The sequence below is a fragment of the Rhinoderma darwinii genome, chromosome 5, assembly GCF_050947455.1.
Source record: "Rhinoderma darwinii isolate aRhiDar2 chromosome 5, aRhiDar2.hap1, whole genome shotgun sequence".
NCBI lineage: Eukaryota > Metazoa > Chordata > Amphibia > Anura > Rhinodermatidae > Rhinoderma > Rhinoderma darwinii.
In genome coordinates, this window is record NC_134691.1 from 301,252,631 (window position 1) to 301,277,641 (window position 25,011).

Here is a 25,011-nt window from a genome sequence, read left to right on the forward strand (position 1 = left end):
GCTGATGCTGCTGCAGAATCAACTGTAGCCTCTGGTGCCGATGTGTCCTCGCTCGTCTGACACGATGCAGGACCTGTGAGTGACGTCACAGCGTGATCTGCCAGAAGCTGGGTGTTCTGAAGAGAAGTGGATGATACTTCTCGTCAGAACGCCCAGCTAGTAAAAGAAGTAAAAACGCTCCGATGTACGCACATAATACACGCCCAGTTGTACTTTTACTTTTAAACACGCCCAGTTGTACTTTTGCAAGCCTCATTTGCATAAATACAAAAATGGTCATAACTTGGCCAAAAATGCTCGTTTTTTTAAAAATAAAAACGTTACTCTTATCTACATTGCAGCGCCTATCTGCTGCAATAGCAGATAGGGGTTGCAAAATCTGGTGACAGAGGCTCTTTAAGGAGAGTCCGGGAATCAGTACTATGTGTGGTAACATCATTTACGGAGAAAAACAAGGAAAGAGTACTATCTGGGCCTGCATCATTTACAGAGGGAAGCACCGAGGCACTGTTATATGTGCCTCTGTCATTTACAGAGATAAACAAGGAGGCAGTGCTATCTGTGCCTACATTATGTATAGGCAGGAAAATCATCCTGTAAGCAAAAAAAATACTTCCCTTAGCATGTCTGTGTATACAGATCACTGATAAGAGTGATCTAATGGGCTATTACCATTATGCCACTGTTGTCAGTGATCTATATATAGGGACAGCAGGGAATACATAGAAAATTTGTTCCTTGCTAACTTTTTGCCCTTAGTAAAAATATATACATCTTCATGAATTAATTAATAAATAAATACAGTAATAAACAAATAAATAAACAACAAATAAAATTTGTAAAAAATTAAAACAAAACTAAAAAAATTAAACAATCAAAAAAGTCCCTTTCCCTCAAAAAAGTCCAAACCTCCCTAACCCACGTGACACAAACGCGTTTTGCATGAGCATCAGATGCTCAGGCAATAATACGTTACTGTCAGTCAGAATACGTTACCCAAAAATTAAATAATTACCCCCAGCCACAAATTTTAGTTTGTTGTACCCCGGCCCTAATTGCTTTTGTGCCTTTACTAAAAAACATGTCTGTACTTTGATGATTATCAACCATGTACAGATTCTGCATCTAAAGCTATGAGGAGAATAGATTCTTTATTATCTCACATAAAGTCCTAAAAATTAATAAATGTATGACTGATTGTACATGGAGTGGGCCACATCTGACAGCTGTTAAACCCAAACTAGCTCAGTGGCATATTGAGAGATAGATACATTTACTCCCTCATTGTCATCAGAAGCGCAGCGCCTACTGAGCACATTGCATCGATGTATAGTCATAATGACTGACAGGAAGGAAAAAAATATTTAAACCAAAACCAAGGATTAAAAATTGATGGTCTGTTGAGTTAGAACCAGAGCATGTCTGGGAACTGACTTGCTTTGCGGTCTCAGAGTAGAAGGAGTTTTAATGATTTTACACTTAACTCGCTAGCACATACTTGTAGGAAAAAATAAGTCTTCTCAGTTTCTAACAAGCCCAATGAACTTTTACTAATGGCCCGCTGTTTTCTTCAGCTAATGTTGTTCTGCTGCAATTGTTTAAAGAAACATTAACAGAAGCAATTAAAACCAATGACTCAAAAACATTGTCTGTTCACACCAGCCAGACTGCAAGCTCCCTCGTTCTAAATTACGAATAAATTGGATTATTGAGTGGGATCCTGGGAAATACAGGGGGGATGCATTTCATTAAGAAAGCCAATGTAAACATTCAAAGGGGTTTTACACCTTTGGGACCCCTACCTATTGGGAGAACTGAGAACCCCTGACCCCCATTCTGCTAGGCGAGGTGGATTTCAGCGGCCATATACAGCCTCCGACTGAATGGAGATGTGGGTGCACATGTGTGCATCTCTCTCTATTCAAGTCTTCTGGCTATACGGAAAGAGTCTAGCAAATTTGCGAGGCCACCTCTCCATTCAGTCTGTATCCTCCTCCTTTGGCCAGGGAACCCTGAAAAACTGCAGTAAAATACAACATAGGAAAAACTGCATTGTAAATGCTGGTATTATGAGGCTTGCAACTAATATGGTAAGTCACTTAAACGTATGCAATTATGCTTTATACATAAGGATATGTTTTTAGAACCGGCAGAGATGTAACTTTAGGGGTACAGAGATTGCAATCTCAATGGTCATTCTGCGACATAAGAGAATACCAGTGTTTATTATTAGGCGGGATTCACACGACCGGGTCCCACCCGAGCCCGAGTATCGGCCGGTAAAATATGCCATTTTTCCCGGCCGATTTGCATTATTTTTGCATCCGTTCCGGGCCTGGCAGATCTGGACAGTGACATCAGCGGCAACTCCTCAAGGGGAATCCCCATGTGTTTGGGGATTCCGCTTCAGGAGTTTCCCCTGATGTAACTGCCCAGATATGGACAGAGACATCAAGCGCTCTGTCCAGGAGCGGAATCCCCGAACACACGGGGATTCCGCTCCTTCAGGGAGCTAAAATGGAGCTAGCACATAGCAGAGCGGGGAGATACCTCCCTGCTCTGCTATAGTGGCATCGCTACAGTAGTAGCAGCCGCAGCAGCAGCAGCTGCTAGCGGCGCCATGGAAGGTGTCGCCGGGCCAGGGCGCTTTTAAAACAAGCAGGGGAAGGGAGCCAGCGCAGTGCTCCCTTCCACCTGCTGTACACCCCAGGCCCTGCCACACAGTGTACAGCGTACAGCCATTTGTCCGAATGGCATCAACTCCTCCTCCTCACATGCACTCTGCGCTGTGAGGAGATAGAGCGCAAGCCACGGAAAACCCGGCCATCACTCGGGACACATTCCGGTGATGGCCGTGTATTACCCGGCCCCATAGACTTCTATGGGAGCCGGGCACCCGGCCGAAAATAGAGCATTTCCTATTTTTTGATGGCCGGTTTTCCCGGCCGTCAAAAAATCGGTAGTGTGAATAGCCCCATTAGGGGTCCATTATTCCTAATGCAGCCGGGCGCCGGCCGATTTATGAACGGCCGGCACCCGGCCGGGAAACCCTGTCGTGTGAATGAGGCCTTACTGTGTGCATTATGCTGGTATCAGGATGATGTGTTCATTATCCCCGTGTTGTATCATCACTGTGGTCCTTAGCCTTTAGCTGTGACATCACTGGGTTTATTACTATTTATTATCCCTGGACTGTGATATCACTGTGTTTATTATTTCTGTACTGTGATGTCACTGTCTTCATTAGCACTATATTCTGACATCACTGTATTTATTGTACCTGTACTGTGACATGACTGTGGTTATTATCCCTGTGGTGGTGGGATATATTTTGTGCATTATCCATGTTCTGTAACAGAAATGTAAGAATGATTCCTGTGCAATGACAGCAGGGGCATATGTATAAAGGTGCAGAGGTTGAAGATAGATCTGGGAACTGGTACCTGAGTTGACCCAAAGGTTTCTCTTCTACATAAAACGATACCCGTACTATGAATTGCATCTGAAGTTGGGAGGCCCTGTTACAGAATTTCAATTGGGGGCCCAGGAATTTCAAGTTACACCTCCAGTTAGATAGTTCAGCAGGATGGAATAGAAGCCCATGGCAGAAGTCAACATGGGTCCTCTCTGCTGGTTTAACCCATTATTTTGGGACTAAAGGGCTCGAGACATTTGCCCCTGCTCTTCTTGTAATCAAGGACAGTATTTGATAATACTGTAAAGAGGGGTCTGCACAGCTTCACAAACCACATATTATTATAGAACAAGTTTGACCGAATAAATCTTTAGACATATAATTATTTTTTTAAAACCCCAAAATATTCAGATGACTTTTAGTTCATAAATATAAGATGGAATCTGCGTAATGTATTCTTTGTCTTTCCTGAAAAAAAAAATAGCATGAATGTAGTTGTCAGATGCGGACTGACATGAGCCACCATAGCGCCACCATTACAAGGGGATACCACTGCTCTCTTCTGCTTATCCTGTGCGGAGAGAGCAGTGGTGATCAGGACCTGACACGGTGTGTGACGTCAAACCCCCTGGAATTACGAATTACCTACTGGACGACGTCTTTTATATGTAGTAGCTCTATTGGGCTTCCATTTTTTTCCCCTGGATTCAATGCAAAACTACACGGTGGAACCCTGCTGTCCCACCGGTTAATGAAGCAGCTGCAACTACATCATTCATTGCTTACAACCTGCCTGAACTTCGCACAACCTGCCCAGGTGAGGTTCACTCTTACACCTGTATCGTGTCTCTTCCAAATTACTGTGATTTTTTACACCATGAGGCGTTATTTGCTAAAAATGTATAAATAGCCTTTAATGCATTTACGTAAAGGAGAACAACTCAGAAAAAATCCCATATTATTATTATCATATAATCACATTATTTTTGGAAAATACAATCTGAACTGCTACATTTTCCAGTATGGAAACTGAATTTTTGATTTTGTTTTTACAGTCTTATATTTCTACATAAACTATTATATGACCATGTACTTACTGTGTTTGTTTTAGTAAAGTCACCATTGTTCTTCAATATCTGAACAATGATATTCATCTTTCAGTTTCTGAGCCCAGCAGCCATTTTTTTCCCATTGGCTTCTCTATCATGAAGCAAACTTTGATATTACCATACTTCCTTCTATAGGAGTTTAGTGCTTTCAGTTCCCTATATTTCTTCTTTCTTTTACATTCTCTTCCCATTTATTGGATTATATTATTATAAATGATTATTATTATAAATTTCACAACTGGCAGTTTTGCAGTAAATGAAAATAGTTTTCGTGGTAATGGTACAGCTAATAACAAGTAATAAATATTACTATGGGCACTCTGTTCACTATGTCAGGTAGTACACAGATAATTGAACATAGGGTATATATAGGGAACATACACATATAGGAATCTGGACAAAGGGCGGGTTCACACATGGCGGAATTTCACTTAAATTCCGCTGCGGACACTCTGCAGCGTTAATCCGCAGCGGAGCCGTTTCTCCATTGACTTTCACTTTAATTTAGCAGTGTTCGTTTACACGATGCGTACAATTCCGCTGCGGAGCATAGGCTGCGGAGCGGAATTTGGTGTCCGCAGCATGCTCTGTCTGTTGCGGAGCAGTGGCGGACTCATGGCGGAATTTCTCCATTGACTTCAATGGAGATTCAAAGTTCCGCAATGAAGTCCGCAGCTGTCATGCACATGTCATGTGTGCTGCGGATGCGTCTTGCTTTTTTAACTTGACATTTCTTCATTCTGGCTGGACCTATGTATTTCTAGGTCTACAGCCAGACTGAGGAAGTCAATGGGGCTCCCGTAATGACGGGAGCGTTGCTAGGAGACGTCAGTAAATAGTCACTGTCCAGGGTGCTGAAAGAGTTAAGCGATCGGCAGTAACTGTTTCTGCACCCGGGACAGTGACTACCGATCTCAATATACATGTATCTGTAAAAAAATATATAAGTTCATACTTACCGAGAACTCCCTGGGTCTGTCTCCAGTCCGGCCTCCCAGGATGACGATTCAGTGTAAGTGACGGCTGCAGCCAATCACAGGCCAAGCACAGGCTGCAGCGGTCACATGGACTGGCGCGTCATCCAGGGAGGTCGGGCTGGATGCCGAAAGAGGGACGCGTCACCAAGACAACGGCCGGTAAGTATGAAAGTCGTTTACTTTCACTAGGGAAAGTGCTGTCCCTTCTCTCTATCCTGCACTGATAGGGAGAAGGGAAGCACTTTTCCCGCAGTCCGCAGCAGCTAGTCCGCATCAATGTACTGCACATTTTGTGCAGATCCGCAGCAGAATCTGCAACGCAGATTCTGTGCGGCATGGATGCGGACAGTTGCGGAGGAATTCCGCCATGTGTGGTCATGCCCTTATAGTACATCTATCTGCATTCTTGTGTTCAGTATATCAGGGCAGCCTTTATGCTATATTTTTATTGCTATGATGTGGCACCTTTAAGCATGTTGCCAGTTGAGATAATTGTCCTTCTCCGTGGCAGCATTTCCACTGAGGTTACAGGCCATAGATTGTCACTATTGTGGCATGCATTTAAGAGTTGTGTTAACTTTTCACAATGTAGCATGCATAAAGGTATAAATAAAAATATTGTGATCCTGCTGTGTCATATCTTATTAACCCCTTCAGGACACAGCCTGTTTTGGCCTTGTGGACACAGATGATTTTTTTCAAATCTGACGTGTCACTTTATATGGTAATAACTTCGGAATGCTTTTACCTATCCAAGCGATTCTGACATTGTTTTCTCGTGACATATTGTACTTTATGTTAGTGAAAAACGTAAAATTTTAGTGAAAATTTGCAAAAATTTTTATTTTTCTACATTTACATGCATCTACTTGTAAAACAGATAGTAATACCACACAAAATAGTTTACATTTCCCAAATGTCTCCTTTATGTTTGCATCATTTTTTTCATGTACTTTTATTTTTCTAGGACGTTACAAGGCTTAGAACTTTAGTAGCAATTTCAAGTTTCAAAAGGCTATTTTTTCAGGGATCAGTTCAATTCTGAAGTGGCTTTGAGGGCCTTATATATTAGAGAGTCCCCATAAATCACTCCATTTTAAAAACGGCACCCCTCAAAGTATTCAAAACCGTATTCAGAAAGTATTTTAACCCTTTAGGCGTTTCACAGGAATTAAGGCAATATTTACAAATTCAATTTTTTGGGATGAAATTCATTAGTAATAAAAAAAATTCTGTAACACAGAAGATTTTACCAGAGAAATGCAACTAAATATTTATTGCCCAGATTCTGCAGTTTTCAGAAATATCCCACATGTGGCCCTAGTGTGGTAATGGACTGAAACACCGGCCTCAGAATCAAAGGAGCAACTAGTGGATTTTGGGGCCTCCTTTTTTTAGGAATATATTTTAGGCACCATGTCCGGTTTGAAGAGGTCTTGTGGTGCCTAAACAGTCGAAACCCCGCAAAAGTGACCCCATTTTGGAAACTACACCCCTCAAGGCGTTTTTCTAGGGGTATAGTTAGCATTTTGACCCCACAGTTTTCTTGTGGAATTAGTCTGTGAAGATGAAAATCTAATTTTTTTCTGCGAAAACATAGAATTTTTTCATTTTTAAAAGGAATAAAGGAGAAAAAGCACCCCAACATTTGTAAAGAAATTTCTACAGCAATACCCCATACGTGGTAATAAACTGATGTTTGGACTCACAGCAGGGCTCAGAAGGGAAAGAGCGCCTTTTGGATTTTGAAGCGCAGATTTTGCTAGATTGTTTTTCAGTGCCATGTCGCGTTTGCAACACCCTGGAGGGACTAAAACAGTGGAAACCCCCAAAAGTGACCCCATTTTGTAAACGACATCCCTCAAGGAATTTTTATAGGGTTGTAGTGAGCTTTTTGACCCCAAAGGTTTTTTGTAGAATTTAGTGGAATTAGGCCGTGAAAATGAATATCAAAATTTTTGTCCACTAAAATGTTGAATTTTTTAATTTTCATAAGGGATAAAAGAGAAAAAGCACCCCAACATTTGTAAAGCAATTTCTCCCGAGTACGGCAATACTCCACATGTGGTCATGAATGTTTTTTTTTTTTAATTAGAAATGAATTAACCCTTTCAGGACTGATCCTTTTTTGCTTTTTCATTTTCGTTTTTCACTCCCTGCGTTCCAAGAGCCATAACTTTTTTATTTTTCCATCAATAGAGTGATGTGAGGGCTTATTGTTTGCGGGAGGAGTTGTAGTTTCTACTGACACTATATAAAGTACTATAAAATGTACTGGGAAACTGAAAAAAAATTATTTGCGGGTTGAAATTGGAAAAAACAGTGATTATTCCATTGTTTTTGGGGTTTTATTTTTACGTCTTTCACCGTGCGGTAAAAACGACAACTTTAGTTTTATTCTGCGTCTCAATACGACTACGGTGATACCAAATTTATATTGTTTTTTTTTTATATTTTACTACTTTTACAAAGAAAAGACTATTTGTTAAAAAAAAATAATTGTTTTGTATCATCACATTCTGACAGCCAGAACTTTTTTATTTTTTGGTCAATTGAGCGGTGTGAGGGTTTATTTTTGGCGGGACGAGCTGTAGCTTTTATTGGTATAATTTTATGGTACATACAACTTCTTGATCACTTTTTATTACTTTTTTTTTTTTTAGAGCTAAGGTGACCAAAAAACTGTGATTTTGGTGTTTTCAATTCTTTATTTCTTACGGTGTTCACTGAGCACAATAAATTAAGTTTTACTTTATTATGCGGGTCAGTACGATTACGGCGATACCATATGTATATAATTTATTTTATGTTTTGCAGCGTTTGCACAATAAAATTATGTTTCTTTAAAATAATTTCTTTTCTGAGACACCATATTCTGAGAGCCGTAACTTTTTTATTTTTTAGTCAAAAAAGCTGTGGGATCTTGTTTTTTGTGGGACGGGTTGTAGTTTTTATTGGTACTATTTTGGGGTAAATGTGACTTTTTGATCACTTTTTATTCTACATCATGGTGGTGACCAAAAAAATAGCGATGCTGGCATAGTTTTCGTTTATTTTGTTTGCGGTGTTCACCGTGCAGGAAAAATAACATTATAGTTTCATAGTTTGGGTCATTATGAATGTGGTGATACCAAATATGTGCACTTTTTCTAACGTTTTCATTTTTTTCCTATAATAAATTACTTATTATTGGAAAAAAAAACTTTTATTTTTACACTTTTATAAAACATTTTTATAAACTTTTTTTTTACTTTTTTCTTTACTTTTTACACTTTCTCTTTTTACTTGCAGCTCTGATCGCTGCTAGAATACATTACACCACTTAGTAGTGTAACGTATTCCAACTGTCAGTGCTGATGTTCTACAAACCACCTAAAAGCGGCGATCGCAATCGATCGCCGCAATTAAGGTGTCAATTGCCGAAATCAGCAGCGATGAGCCGCTGATCGGCAACACTGGAGTGTCAGATGTCAGGGACAGCTGACCTCCCAGTTCCCGATGCACACCTTGTCGCCGACAGTGTGCATCGGGAACGACACAGTGACTTCCTGTCACTCTGACAGGAAGCCTATCAGGACCAGCCGGAGGTTGGTCCTGATGGGCTTCCGTCCATGGCAGACACGGAGGCCATTGTTTTGCTTCCCTTTGCCATGCTGACTATCGGCAAACCCCGCGATTTCAGACCGGGGTCTGCCGATATGCTAGAAACCCCTAAAATATGGCGATCGCAACTGATCGCCGCATTTAAGGGGTTAATTCATCCAAATCAGCGACAAAGGACCGCTGGCCGGCCAGACTGGAGTGTCAGCTGTCGGCGACAGCTGACCTCCCGGTTCCCGGTGCACACTGTCGCCGACAGTGTGCACCGGAAACAACTCAGTAATTATACATCCTCGTGCGGGAAGTAACCTCCCGCAACGATGTATAGTTACTTACGCGTGCGGATAGGAGTTAATATGTGATATAATATCGTAATATCTTAATGTGATGTCATAATCTTAACATTGTACTGTAGGTTTTACAAGTCCTTTTATGACAATATGACAAATTCTGTAGGAGTCAGTAAATGTCTTTAGACTTCATTGCTTTTTGTATTGTGGCTAATTATGACACAAAGATAAATTTCTAGGAATATTGTGTAAATAAAAAAATAAAAAAATCAGATGGTGCTTTTCATTTTAAAACCTTACCGACCAAAGTGGAAGTTGAAATATGGGGAAACACCACTTTCTTACTCATGGCTTCACTATCTTTGGATAGCTGCCTTTGTGTAGCGCTAAGGCTGGGTTCCCACTGTGCAGATTTGCTGCAGATTTTGCTTGAATTTTGTAAGCCAAAACCAGAATTGGATCCAGGAGAGCAAACCTATAAGGCCTTTCTTTATACATTTCTTCTGATTAGGTTCCGTTCCTGGTTTTGGCTTAAAAAACACATGCAAAATCTGCAGAAAATCTGCACTGTGGGAACCCAATTTTAAAGGGGTTGTCGAGTCCCTAAAAATTGATGGCCTATCATTAGGATAGGCCATCAACATCTGATCGATCGGAGTCCGACTCCCGCGACGCCCGCCGATCAGCTGTTTTAAAGGAGCCATAGCGCTCATCTCTTCCTTCCTGTTACTGCTCGTACTGTGAATCGCCGACACACTTGTAGCAGCGGTTCACAGTTCTACAACCTTCTCCCATTGAAGTGAACAGAAGGTATTTTCTGACATCCGTTTATCAGAAATGTATTAGACAGTCCTCTCTAAGCGGTAAGTGGATTTTATGCTTAAGATTGGGTACACACAAGATAGGCTCACTTATTGAAGTTTGTGTGTGCGTGTGGTGTGAGCGACTTATCTGATGTCGCGATCTGGACGCTGGTAAACGTCCGGGTCATGAAGTCAATAAACGGCCTCATTAGACGCAGAGGGATGATTAGAAGAGCTACTGCTCATCTTCTCCCTCCTTTTCTAGAAAAAAAAACAAGCTAGAGCAGGTTGAAGTGGGAGCTGTATATATTTAGCCAAGAGGTAGAGCCTTTAGTAGCAAAGACGTTTTAGATACGTTCTAGGCTACTGAAGTGCCTCCCTGCAAGGGTATCAAGGACCTATGAAATATGTCCTTGGCAGGGAAAGGGTTAAAGTCTGTCTTCACAACCAACAGTTTTTTTTTTATTACTCTCAATCTCAAATGGAAAATTATGCAACTTTGCAATAGGTTTTGCTTAAAAATTTTCTATCGCTTTTTTTCTTCTACAGCTCCTATAAAGGCCTATGTGTCTCCATGGTAACAGACAACAATTACTGTAGTCAGATCCTGCAGTCCTACTCCTTTTTATCTGTCCCCTACTTCTTACTAACCTACCAAATGTACAGTAGCAGAAAGTAGGATATCGGGTGTAGATTGCATTTCCTGATTGTCAAACAAGTAAAAATGCCCCAAATTTGATGTAACTACCTTCTCTACTGAGACGTGCATAAAACAGTGCATAAAAAACGCATGCCTTAATAAATCTTTGTGCCATTGTCATTAATTTGCATGGCCCTTGGTTTAGAATGTTGTGTCAGGGATTTCCTGAAATTAAGTGGCGCTAAGGAGGTTTTCACTTAGGAACTTAGTTTTTTAAATCTGATGTAACATATTCGACCAATGTGATCTCCCAACATGTCTTTATGACATATTAGAAGGCATTATTTATTTTCATCCTTCTGCAATGCTAGCCAACGTACAGCAAATAAGTGAACTGCTGTTGTGTAGGTATTAGAGATATAGAGATAGAGGCACGATTAGCTTAGTTTAGTCCAAAACTTAGTCCCAGTTGCAGTACATAATTAATTCCACAAAAACAAATATATCTCATGGCTAGTGGCAAAAGTATAGTCATATGATAAGATCAAACTGGACTGAGCGATTTAAAGGTAATTCCCTATTGGGCAAGTCATGTTACACAGATGCATTTATAGTTCCCCAATGTTGCAATGAGTCTAGAATATAAAATATCATAACATGATAAAATTGTCCAAAAAAATAATGTTCGTCTAATACAGACATATATATACAATGCACGACGTCTGATACTATTCTTCTATAATATTATGTATAATTTCCCTATTCATATATGCAAAAGGGTTATATGTGAATTTTTATATACGCTACATACATTTGACTGCATTCCCTTCCATGGCTGGTTCTAGGCTGTTGCGATAGATACTCATTGCCGGCTGGAAGCCCAGACTTCTGTCTCTGTGCAAGCGAGACTTGTAACATTCTATCATTCCGGAGGATACATTTTATATCATGACAGCCTTCATGCAGAACAATGGGATGACCAATTTGAAGAGTATCGTAAAAACCACACAGTAAAACCCAGTTTTTCTAGATATTCTCTTGACGTTTGTCAATATCAGTGAAATTAGACATTGGCCATCTTCCCATAGGACCAGCTTCAATTTCAAGCTTCAAGTCACTTATGTGCCTTCTGTCACAAGTTGATTTACCCAAAGTTCACATATGCCTTTCAGAAAGCCGACATGGCCGGGAGTCTTACATGTCCCAAATCTTTTTTATAGTATTTGATGAAGCCACCTAAGTTCTTGATGGACATCCCTGTTGAAGGGTTAATTTGCTCCATACTTTACCTGTCCTGTGTAACTCTCCTGTAAGGAATAAAATGTTCTGGACAATACTAGGACAAAATAACACCAGGGCACGTGTTGTTGCTTTCATGAGCTGCCATCCGCCTGTGTTTGACGTTTTAAAGGTTATATTGGTATTTCATACGATGCCCTCATGTCACAATCCATGTTTTAATTTTGAAAGAAAAAAAAAAACAACCCGGCGTCCGATGGACCCCAGTGTGAATTTATCGGCATTTTGACATGAATAATAGCGTTTCACGCAGCACTATTTTTTCCATCGAATTTGACAAAATCTACTAAACTTAGGACGCAGACGTACGAGGTTGAGTCAAAAATGATCTGCACACTGGTTACATTAAAACTTCCATTGGCCGCACTGTCTTATCACCACTTTTCGCACGATGTCGCTGTGTCCCCAGTCACTGCTGTGCAGGTTTGAACGTGTTACATCTGTTTATTTGTGACTGCGAGAAACAATGGTTGCCCCACTTGTGATTTGCACGACAGAAGAGTAGCGTTCAGTTATTCGTTTTTTGTGGACTCAGGGTGTCGGGTGCCGATATTTATGGAAGACTTTGTGCACAGTATGGAGGAAGTGTTTTGTCACGAAGAAGTGTGTATGAATGGATAGAGAAGTTCAAGGAAGGTCGCACAAGTGTCAGCCATGAAGGAGGAGACGGACGCCCATCCACGACTGATGACATCATTGAGCGTGCACTTGAACTGATTCTATTGGATAGACTATCATCTGTTTGGTCCCCCAAAAAAAGCCCTACGAGGAAGAAGAGTCACGTCTGATAAAGAGGTGAAGACAGCGGTGCATTCATGTCTTGCAGATCAGCCTAAAAAAATTTTAATGTGGGAATACGAATGCTTGTTGACACATGGACAAAGTGTATTGAAAAGCAGGGAGGTTATGTCGAAAAAGTTTGTATTTGTCTTTTCTGAAAGTTGATTAAAATTAATTTTACAGTCAGAGTGCAGATAATTTTTGACTCACCGTCATAAACAGAGCCTTACCGAAATATGCTCATACTTATATCCTGTCCTATATCTATAAAAGAAGCAAGTTACAGAAAACGTGAATTATTAGGGCTTGTCCACACGTAGCGGAATTGCTGCATATTTTCCCTCCGGAATTGCGGACGTAAAATACGCAGCAGAATACAGTAGCAGCAAAGTGGGTGAGATTTAACAAATCTCATCCACACTCTGCGTAAAATTTACGACCAGAAATTGACCTGCAGTGCGTATTTTTTGTAAAGCAGCATGTAAATCCCGGCTGCGAAAAGTGGACTGAATTGCTGTGTTTTTCAGAGATGTCACCATCTCCCAACATTGAGAAAAACGCTGCAAAATCCGCACCATTTTCTGCAGTAACAAATGTGTTTTTCCGCACTGGAATTTCTGCTACTTTCTACGGAATTGCTGCAGATATTTTCCGTTACGTGTGGACGAGCCCTTAAACATCACGGCAAAGGTTTCTGGGGACAGTAGGTGGCAGAGCTGTTTTCACGCTACAATTAACGTAAGGTCACAGAAATTCCACTGGTTACCGTGCATGTCACAGTCCATCCATCACACAATAGAAAAGTAAGTGTAGGCAGCGCATAAGCACCATTACATATTAAGGTACATGTGCAGTAAATGCATGGTTCTAGTTCCCATACCATATCCTCCAAGAGGGAAGTATAGTGCCAAATTTCTCTGGTCTACACCACCAAAAATTGGCACCAACGTCACTTACTGTGTCGGAAGTACAAACAGTGCAAAGGGTAAATGCAGGGGCATCTGAGGCACTGATAGGGGAATCTGAAACTGGCACACACTGTTCAGAGAGCTTCGGTGGCTTACTCCCAGGAATGTTATACATATGGTAGTACATTACATGACGTTGGGTTAGTTAGGATGCAACGTACAGCATTTTATAAGCTCTGGTATGGTCCCAAGGACTAACAGAGCATTCCCACCCAAAACGTATATGTCCTGGGATAGTATGACAGCACATTTCCTACAGAGGTTTTTGAAGATGTTGCAGCTGGGATCTCCACTCTTTACAAAAATAAAGGGGCTGTGACCTCGGTGGCTGAGGCGCTATGTCGTTTTGCAGCTCAGCCCTTTTCAACATGAAGGGGTCTGACTTACAATACCAGAAACAGCACCTACATGTCTGCAAACAATTTCAAGGGGCCCAGGCACTCCGGCCAAACCCCTGATTTATGAGGGTCCCAGAAGTCTGATCTGATATGTCATCAATGTAAAATCTCAGAAAAACCCTGAGATTTTTTAATCAAGATCTAAAGGAAATTTTGTATTTCCTTCCAGAGATATTTGCATTTTTCTTTTCAGTTGCAGCTCACATTTTTGCACCAGTGGTAACAGGATTCGCTGCTCTATTGTCTATCACCTTTCTCAGCAACTCAGAAGAAACTGTCCCTTACTGTAATGCCCCTTTGTAATTATGAGTACACGCTGGGAAACTGACAATCCTTCATTGCTGAGAAGTTACTGCAAAAGTGACGGACAACCGATAAGACAACAGATCCTTTGTGCTCATTTTTGCAAACCTTCGAACTGCAACAGAATAGAAAAATTCTAATATCACTTTAACTTAAAACTGAGAAACAGGAGTCAGACACTATTTCTAATAGAAAATTAGAAAAATATAAATTTTATTACCAAAATTTAAACAATGAGGGGATATAAAATATACAGAGGATCCAAAAACAAGATTGGACTGTATAAGGGCCACATAAGTAATACCACAGCAATAGCACAGCATTTAATGCATACATGCAGAGTGAAAAGTACTTGGTATTAATAATAAAGGACAGGTAGTGCCAAGTCTGAATAAACAGAAGAATCAATGCTGTTACATAGAGCTTAACGAAACATACGAAAGAGGGTGGTACCATCTAAGAAATAGTCATAAACCACTACACTAATGGACATATCTGAACAGATATCCAAGTGAATGCAAACATGAATATAAATGGAGTCCCAAACAAAAGTGAGTGACCCGGCATGCCTTACCCTTGAGTGTCAGATGTGTTCAACTGGCCCAGAAGGACAAAAGCCCCCTACGCGCGTTTCGCATATACAGCTTTTTCAAGGGGCGCCTTTTGATATTTTTCGAATTTTCTATTATAAATAGTGTCTGACTCCTGTTTCTTAGCTTTAAAGGGGCTCTGTCACCACATTATAAGTGCCCTATCTCCTACATAAGGAGATCGGCGCTATAATGTAGGTGACAGCAGTGCTTTTTATTTAATAAAACGATCTGTTTTCACCACTTTATTAGCGATTTTAGATTTATGCTAATGAGTTGCTTAATGTCCAAGTGGGCGTATTTTTGGGCGTATTTTTACTTTAGACCAAGTGGGCGTTGTACAGAGGAGCGTCATGCACTCCTCTCCATTCATTTAGGCAGCGCATAGGGATCCTTTTAGATCGCTATGTACTGTCTTATACTAAGACATTAACAATACTGAAGTGTTTAGACAGTGAATAGACATTCCACGGGATGTCTATTCACAATCTCTGCCCTTCGTTACTCTGTCTATGGTAGTTACAGCAGAGGAAGCGTAATCTCGTTGTAACCTGTCATCTACAGCGTAATCTCGCGAGATTACGCTTCCTCTGCTGTAACTACCACAGAGTAACGAAGTGCAGAGATTGTGAATAGACATCCCGTGGAATGTCTATTCACTGTCTAAACACTTCTGTATCATTAATGTGTTAGTATAAGACAGCACAAAAGGATCTAACAGGATCCCTATGCACTGCCTAAATGAATGGAGAGGAGTGCATGACGCTAATTGGTCACTGATTGGTCAGCGTCATACACTCCCCTGTACAACGCCCACTTGGTCTAAAGTAAAAATACGCCCACTTGGGCATTAAGCAACTCATTAGCATAAATCTAATATCGCTCATAAAGTGGTGAAAACAGATCGTTTTATTAAATAAAAAGCACTGCTGTCACCTACATTATCGCACCCATCTCCTTATGTAGGAGATAGGGCACTTATAATGTGGTGATAGAGCCTCTTTAAGTTATGATGCGTTGGAGTTTCTATTTTTGTCACTTTTTTTCTCATAATTTGGAGGTGCTTAACCGTACGTAGGAATCACCTAGCCAATAACGTGTCCTGTGAGACTTATGTTGATTATAATATGAGTTTAAGTGTAAAAAAACCAAAGTAAACATACTAAACGTACTTTTGCTATTATGATAACTTTTGATTTAATAAAATATGTCCATTTAAGTGAAAGTCGAGCGCCTGAAAGCACCTCTCATCAGAAGTTTAAAAGTGATGGCGATAGACACAGCGTTCACCTTCATTGTTGGTACCCCTTAGGCTATGTTCACACGGAGTATTTTGCAGGCAGAATTTCTGCCTCAAAATTCCGTTTGGAAGTTTGAGGCAGATTTTCCTCTCCCTGCACGCCGATTTTTGCCGCAAAATACGCTTTCTCTGCCTCCCATTGAAGTCAAAGGGAGGTCAGAGGTGGAAACGCCCGAAGATAGGGCATGACGCTTTTTTCTCCCGCGAGCCGGTTTTACCGCTCGCGGGAGAAAACCGCCCCCGCCTCCCATTGAAATCGACGGGAGGCATTTTCGGGCCGTTTTTGACGAGCTTTTTGGCGCGGTTTCCGCATCAAAAAACTCGTCAAAAAACTCACGGTGAACTTAGCCTTAAGAGAATCTGTTGCAAAATTGACCCCAAAGCAATAAATACACAAAAGCGTATCATAGAAAAATCACATTTTTGATCATAGCACCGAATCAAAGTTCAGGCCCACTATGTTACTACTGTAATAGTCGCATACAAGTAGAATATTTTTAAATGCACTGTCTGTATTTTAGGAAATTCTCATCTCTATACCAAGAATAACAGATTCTCCAACTAGCCGCCAGGTAAATGTGTTCCTTTTGAAAGTTTATGACATGATCCATGAATAAAAGAGATGAGGCGCACTCTAGTGGATGTTGAAAGAATAGCACTGCTGAGAGAGATGCATTTGTGCCGGAGAAGATGAATAAAACTTATAATCAATCCTGTAGCATAAGTTTGGGATTCTGCTCTGGTTCCTCTCCGGCCGGTCTTGTGCGTCACTATAGATGGTACTTCACTGCTGTGGCCATCGATTGGCCGCCAAGATCAACTATTGCCATTATCAACGTCATGCCGGCGTATATGGAGGAACAGTAGCAGCAGCGAATACACGAGACCGGGGGTGGGATCCGGAGCAGAATTATTAATGTAAGTATAGAGCACATATTCTTATTTTTCTATTTGAGCACAAATACTGAGATTTTAAAATTCCATAATAATAAATTGATATAGTAAAACAATTTTTTTTTTTTGCAAACTCTATGGTAAATTAAATGAAGTAAGTTTAGTCTACTACCGCTACTACTCATAGTGATGTCTCTTCGATAAATCTGTACTTCATTAAATAATATCCAGTCCTGATTGTAACCACAGTCCCTTCAGATCATGAGAGCAGTAGGTACGGTTTATACAGAGGCATCACTGCATACTGAGTTGTGTGTGCAAGGATTCATTCTTGGGCTATGTTCACACAGGGCAGATACACTGCTTAAAAGAATACAGCGTATACGCCCTGGGCGCCACAGTGAATTCCGGCCAAAAAGCCCCACCAAATTGTGGTGCAGTTTTTCGGCTAGAATATTCGCTGCGGTAAACTGCACATAAAAAAAAAGTTTCATACTTACGTAGACATGGCGACACATCCCACTGCTGTCATACAGCCGGCCTCATAGGATGACATTTCATCCCATGTGACCGCAGCGGCCAAAGGTCATCCTAGAAGGCCGGCCTGGACGAAGAAGCTCAGAATTCTAGGTAAGTATAAGATTATTTTTCCTGAATTTTGATTTTTGCAGCGGAATTGCAGCTTTCTCGCTGCAAAAATCGCAACATCAGCTATTTGTTGCGTTTTAGCTTCCCATTGAATTCAATGGGGAAAACCCGCAACAAAAAAACGGATTACAGAATTACAATTGACATGCTCTGGATTAAAAAAAACGCAATGCAGGTCAATTTCTGAGTGTTTTTTCCACACATCATTTACGCAGCGTGTGGATGAGATTTATTCAAATCTCATTCACTCTGCTGCTACTGTTTTATGCTACGAATTTTCCGCAACAAAATACATTGCGGAAAAACCAAAGTATTTACGCAACGTCTGAACTTACCCTTACACTACATTCTTCAACCTTGAATCATCTTAATATTGTTTGGTGAGCATTCAGAAAAACCAAGTGGAAAATTGAAAGGCTACCTTTGCACAATTTTTTTAAATGTTAACTTGCTTCCTAAATGCAAAATTAACAACTTTCTAAATAGTCTTTATTAAATATGTGCTACCATTTTGCAGCTGTAGCCAGTGTAACTCCTTCACCTAGCTGGTTGTCCTGCTGCTTCTGACATAGATCCGACAGCATACTGATCCTGTCCATGCTGACAACATGTGCTCTCTGTGTTCTGTCCCTCAGTGTTAGAGGTTGTACCCAGGAAGAAAAAAGGAACCAGAGTCTGCAGAGAGAGAGATCATGCAGACTGTGTAGATAGAGAAAGGAGAGAACCTACAGCAGAATATGCAGGGGAGGCAGAAGAGATCACAGATACAGGCAGAATCTGTCTGCATAGTTTAGAAAGGATTATACAGGGGCTGGAAAAGGAGAAAGCAGAACAGGGATAAAGCTGTGCGGATACATAGGATCTAGTGAAGTCAGCAGCATCCCTTGACACACAGAGCTAACATCCAGCATGTATAACTTTTTTTTGCGCATCACGCACCCATTGAAGTCAATGGGTGCGTGAAAATCACGCATGCCACACGGAAGCAATTCCGTGGGACGCGCGTTATTCGCGCAACAGCAGAAAAAGAATGAATGTAAACAGAAAAGCACCACGTGCTTTTCTGTTTACAAACATCCAAACGGAGTGTCATAATGATGGCGGCTGCGTGAAAAGCACGCAGCCGCGCACCATACGAACATGACACACGGAGCTGTCAAGTGCCTTTTGCGCACGCAAAGCGCCGCGAATTTTGCGTGCGCAAAACGCACACGCTCGTGTAAATCCGCCCTTAGAGCAGGTTTACAAACTGCATATTAGTGGGTCTGAAAATGAATTAAGGAATAAAGATTACAGCCTGAAATTTACTGCAACTAAAATCACTAACCATTTAAGGGAACCACTAACATACTATATGGAAAAATAATTTACTCCATGTCAAAGGTGTCCATAGTCATTAAGCTAGAGGAATTGTGCCACTTTCTCTCAATTTCAAATAAGATTACCCATACTGCCCTCTTGTGGTAAAAGAGAAAACTGACAACTTTCATACAATTGTTGATAGACCCTGCAGCAATCGCTCATCAGAAGCACATTTTAATAATAATGTCGGTAATAATTTTACAGGTTTTTTTATCCTTCCCTATATTGGGATACTTTACTACTCATGGTTTGACTCGCATAATTTTTGTAACCAATTACCACAAAATATGTTTAGCCAGTGTTATATACGCACATAATATAATGATGTTAAAGTGTCCACAAGAATTCCCTTTTAGGTGACCCGACCTCATATGTTTTTTGCAGTTATGTTCTGTCATGTTTTGGCATGTTTTTACTTTGTGCGAAAAACTAATAAAAATTACATTATGGGAAAAAAATCTGACAGGCTTGAGGCACAGAAAGTCTCTGCAGTAACCACGTTGTAAAACTCCTCATGAAATTTAATTGCTGCAAAGACACCTTTTCTCTTGCCTCTTGTGGCCTTGAATCAAAGAAATCTGAAATGATGTAGAATTCATTTTAGTGCTTTAAACAGTAAGGTTTGCCCTAAAGTGTTATAAAAAGATGTGTCACCTCTCCTGACATCTCTACTTTAGTTTCTAGGTGTATTCCCCATAAAATAAAAATTCTTGAGCAACTTTTCCCCATTGTGCTATTACTCTCATATTGGAGAAATGCAAGAAACACATCCAGACTAAAGGGGGAAAAGTAAAAAACCAAATGCCACCCAGTTACAATGACAAGACAGACTTCATTGAAATGACGAGCAAGCTGTGCTAACATCCACATTCACAATACAATTTTAAGGTAAATTTACCTTCTTATTTCAACGAGGTAGAAAAAAAAGGAAATCATTTTTGGTACATTTGGGGACACGGTGGATATATACTGGATGTAGCAGAAGTGAACTTGTCACTCACCTCAATGAGGCGGTATTCATGTTGAATAAACTCTCTATGTTAAAATATTGGAGTTCTGCAGTCCTATCTAAAATCATAATTTAATGTAAGACCATTGATTGTACAGTAGGGCTGTTAAGATGATCTGCAGTGATGTAGAAAGATGAATATATGCCATGCAGACCATATAGAACGCTTGACAAACAGAATCATTCTACGGGGTGTCTTCACTATTTTAATCTAATTTGAGTTGGGAAGGGGCTCAGTTACATTAATACCATAGCCACTTGTTATTTGATCAGTGCCAGTTATATAAATTGGATCAAATTTCATCATATACTGATCGTTGTTGATCCTTTTTCATATTTCTTACTTCACTCTCTGGAGGACCTCTCATGTACTTGCAATACACATACACCTATTGATTTTAATAGCACACAAGAAAATGGCGACAGCACACTGCAAACACTAATGCCACCTAGGCCACTAAATATAGATAAATATGCATTACTGCTAAATCTACTTACAATAGGGAGGTTCTTAGCGCATATTTTGATCAAATTGTGTGAGCCCACCTGCCACAACAAGGCGACCTCTATGAGGTGGGAACCTATGCTGCACATACACCCAGAACTGGGACTAAACCTACATATTCTTGGGGAGGGTAGGAAGCAGAATTAAACGAATTAAAATCACCCAGGGAATAATGGGAGGAGTGAAAGATCAAAAAATGGAGGCAGTCACCAACCCCACATATATGGATCACATAAACAACAGAAAAGTTTGTACAGCACATTCCAACAAAATGAAACAAAACGTGTATACAGGTGCAAGAACGCCTGTGACTGCAAATTTATACAGCACACAAGAAAATGGCGACAGCACACTGAAAACACTATTGCCACCTAAGCCACTAAATATAAATAAATATGCATTACTGCTAAATCTACTTACAATAGGGCGGTTCTTAGCGCACATTTTGATGAAATTGTGTGAGCCCACCTGCCACAACAAGGCGACCTCTATGAGGTGGGTACCTACGTTGCACATACACCCAGAACTGGGAGTAAACCTACAGGGCATAATGGGAGGAGTGCAACATCAAAAAATGGAGGCAGTCACTAACCCCACATATATGAATCACATAAACAACACAAAAATTGTGCTGTTCAAACTTTTGTGTTGTTTATGTGGTCCATATATGTAGGGTTAGTGACTGCCTCCATTTTTTGATCTTGCACTCCTCCCATTCTGCCCTGGGTAATTTTAATTAGTTTAATGCTGGTTCCGACCATCCCCAAGAATATGTAGGCTTAGGCCCAGTTCTGGGTGTATGTGCATCGTAGGTTCCCACCTCATAGAGGTCACCTTCTCATGGCAGGTGGGCTCACACATTTTAATCAAAATGTACGCTAAGAACCTCCCTATTGTAAGTAGATTTAGCAGTAATGCATATTTATTTATAATTCGTGCCCTAGGTGGCATTAGTGTTCGCAGAGTGCTGTCACCATTTTCTTGTGTGCTGTATAAATTTGCAGTCACAGGCGTTCTTGCACCTGTATACACGTTTTGTTTCATTTTGTTGGAATGTGCTGGTTTTTTTTTTTAACATTCTTTATTTATTTTTATTTTTCCATCAGAAAAAGTTATTTACATCAAAACAGAAAATATACGCATCCATCATACATAGTCAGCAAGTGGAAACAAAAACAAAATAAAAATAAAATGAAAATATTATGCATATAACACTTCCAAGCACAATGCACCACAGTCTTCTGTTCCAGCAGAAGAGAAGGTAATATGGTAGACTGATGCCGTTTGTCGTGGTGCCCACTGTCCTGGATGCACTGTCAGGGTATGTTCACACGAGGTCATTACGTCCGTAATGGACGGAACGTATTTCGGCCGCAAGTCCCGGACCGATCACACTGCAGGGAGCCGGACTCCTAGCATCATAGTTATGTACGATGCTAGGAGTCCCTGCCTCTCCGTGGAACTACTGTCCTGTACTGAAAACATGATTACAGTACGGGACAGTTGTCCTGCAGCAAGGCAGGGACTCCTAGCGTCGTACATAACTATGATGCTAGGAGCCCGGCTCCCTGCACTGTGTTCGGTCCGGGACTTGCGGCCGAAATACGTCCGTCAATTACGGACGTAATGACCTCGTGTGAACATACCCTGACAGTGCATCCAGGACAGTGGGCACCACGACAAACGGCATCAGAACCACTACACATCATAATCTGTTCAAACTTTTGTGTTGTTTATGTAATTCATATTTATTTTAATAGGTGCAATGCATGGTTTCATTTCTATAGGGAAAATGTGTACTCTAAATGTCCCTCTAGTGAGAACAACTTATTTTAAAGGGGGTCTCTAGCTAATAGAGAATTGTTCTGGATCCTCATCTCTTGGTCGGAGTGGAGAGAAGCTACAAAGAGCGCCTCTCGCTCTGGAGGACCTGTCCTGTCCTGCAATACATAGGCAACCCACTGATTTTAATGGACACCATGTAATTCCTAATTTCCACTGTGGTGGCACTGCAGGGAAATTAAACACCTACTGCAAGGTTTCCCTACAGAATACAGATAAATGCTGGGGGTCCCAGCATGGGGACACTTTGTGATTTACTTATTTTCACGGGACACTTCAGCTGCAGCACCTCTTTAAATCACAAAGAAAGAGATTCAGTCAATAAGTAGATTTTTTGCATGCGGTCCCCAAATAAACATTGCATACAGTGCCACAGGTGTGCATATAGTGCCCATGTAAATATGGTTTACCTTGCCTACGTTCATACATAATCTAGATTTACAGTGCCCATTTAAATACTTCATACAGTGCCCATGTAGTGTCACACAGTGCCCAGATAGTGCCACATCATGCCCAGGTGAATGTCGCCAGGACCATGCACACAGCTAATTAAATTCATGTATAAAAATTTTTTGCACGGAAATGCCCTATACGCTCTATAACAATTGTCTGATTCTTCTAAATCTGCCATCAGCACATATGGTCAAGCATCCAGAATGTTCTACTGTGCTGCAAATCCAATAGTACTACATTCATCATACAGATACTGGTTAACCTCAAAGATATAGTCATTGTAGGTATCTCCAAAAACTAGTCATTGTAAAACAATGGTCATGAAAATGAATTCTACAGGTTCTTCACTTGAAGTGGTTTTCTGTGTTATTAGAATGTCTAAATGCCTAAAATGTAAAAATAATAAAGTTTGGAATACCTTATAATTATCGCTGGGTTTTTTGTGCTGCCGCTGCCCACCATGGTGATAAAATGGCAATGCCTTATCTCGTTGCATGCACACCACGCCATCATGTACATTTTGTATTTAGAGAAGGCCAATAACAGTCCAGAAATGGAGCCATTTTGATATGGTAAGTATGTTTCATTTTTTTTTTCCATTCTTGTAACTTGAAAAATTCTTTACATACATTTTTAGAAAAATTGTATTAATAATCCAGTCTGAATGGTGAAACTCTAAACTCCACTACATGCTATGGGTTGACTTCCAGCATAGTTTATAAGGTAAAAACATGTTTCAAGAATTCCTATGTAGTTAAAACTTGGCAAATTCCTATGGCAGACGAGGCAGCGCCATTGTAATACCTTTTAAATGATATGCTACAGATTGATCCTTCGAGTAGTAATACTATTATGAAATTGCACACATGCCAGTGAAGTCAGCCTTGGTCCTGTCCTCAGTGATGAATCTGGAGGCTTATTAAACGTAATAATCCTGGAAAGTTGGCAATCTGTGAGAGGTGTACACAAATAACCCCACAGTCGCCGTGAGCTTCTTACAGATGAAAATCATTAAAAATTAATTTAACCACAAAGAGGCTTCCAGACTGAAAGCATATCAAGAATCTTTCTCAAGCTGCCAAAAAATAACATTATGCATTGTAATGTTAGACTCAGTATGACTAAGTACTAGCAGCTCTTGTCTAAGGCACGCAGTGTTCTGCATATAATGGAAACATTCTCTTTTGCATTATCATGTTATTTGGAGATAAAAATGGATAATGGGATTTAGATACTTAATCGTAACAAATTATTTCCTCTAAATCCAAATTGTTGACTATTAAAAGCGTGAATTATTCTATAAAAATGCTAGAAAAGTTGTTATGTATCATGGCCATAAAAACAGCCTACAATTGTCAGGCATTATAGATGCACTATATAATAAATGAAGTAATTAAAAATAATGCTAGGTAAGAGCATAGTGATTTAGTGGCTTATCTGACAATAACATACCTCCAAAATTTTAGGTATTACAAAGAGGGACACATTTTTTTCCCCTGTTAGCCACACGTCTAACCCCGCCCAATCCCACCCATACACACCCAGTTCAGCCTACACAGTATCATGCTCCCATAATGCCTCCACCCAGGATATTTCCCCAAAAAGAACTCCCCACACTGTATAATGACCCCATAGCTGCGCCCATACAATATAATGCCCCCAAAAGCTGCCCCCATACAGTATAATAAATTAAAGAGGTCAGCGTGTCTGACTAAAACAGATTGTATAACTGAGGCTAGCGAGACTATATGGTGACATAATGAACAGCCTTCTCTTGTAGATAGTGCCACCCCCCCTTGTAGATAGTGCCACACAGCCCCACTGTA

At 40.5% G+C, this 25,011-nt stretch overlaps 1 protein-coding gene across 5 annotated transcripts in view; it reads right to left on the bottom strand.

The window, feature by feature from the left end:
- PRKAG2 (protein kinase AMP-activated non-catalytic subunit gamma 2) overlaps positions 1–25,011 on the bottom strand; it is a 321,755-nt gene that overhangs the window by 130,265 nt on the left and 166,479 nt on the right. The window contains exon 1 of one of the 5 annotated variants that reach the window (XM_075827371.1): positions 12,124–12,211. The exons of 3 other annotated variants lie outside the window; for them this stretch is intronic. In XM_075827371.1, coding sequence (XP_075683486.1) covers positions 12,124–12,211 — 88 coding nt within the window. Of the gene's footprint in view, positions 1–11,645; positions 12,096–12,123; positions 12,212–25,011 lie in introns of those variants that run through there. One more of the 5 variants, XM_075827369.1, reaches the window with a different exon arrangement.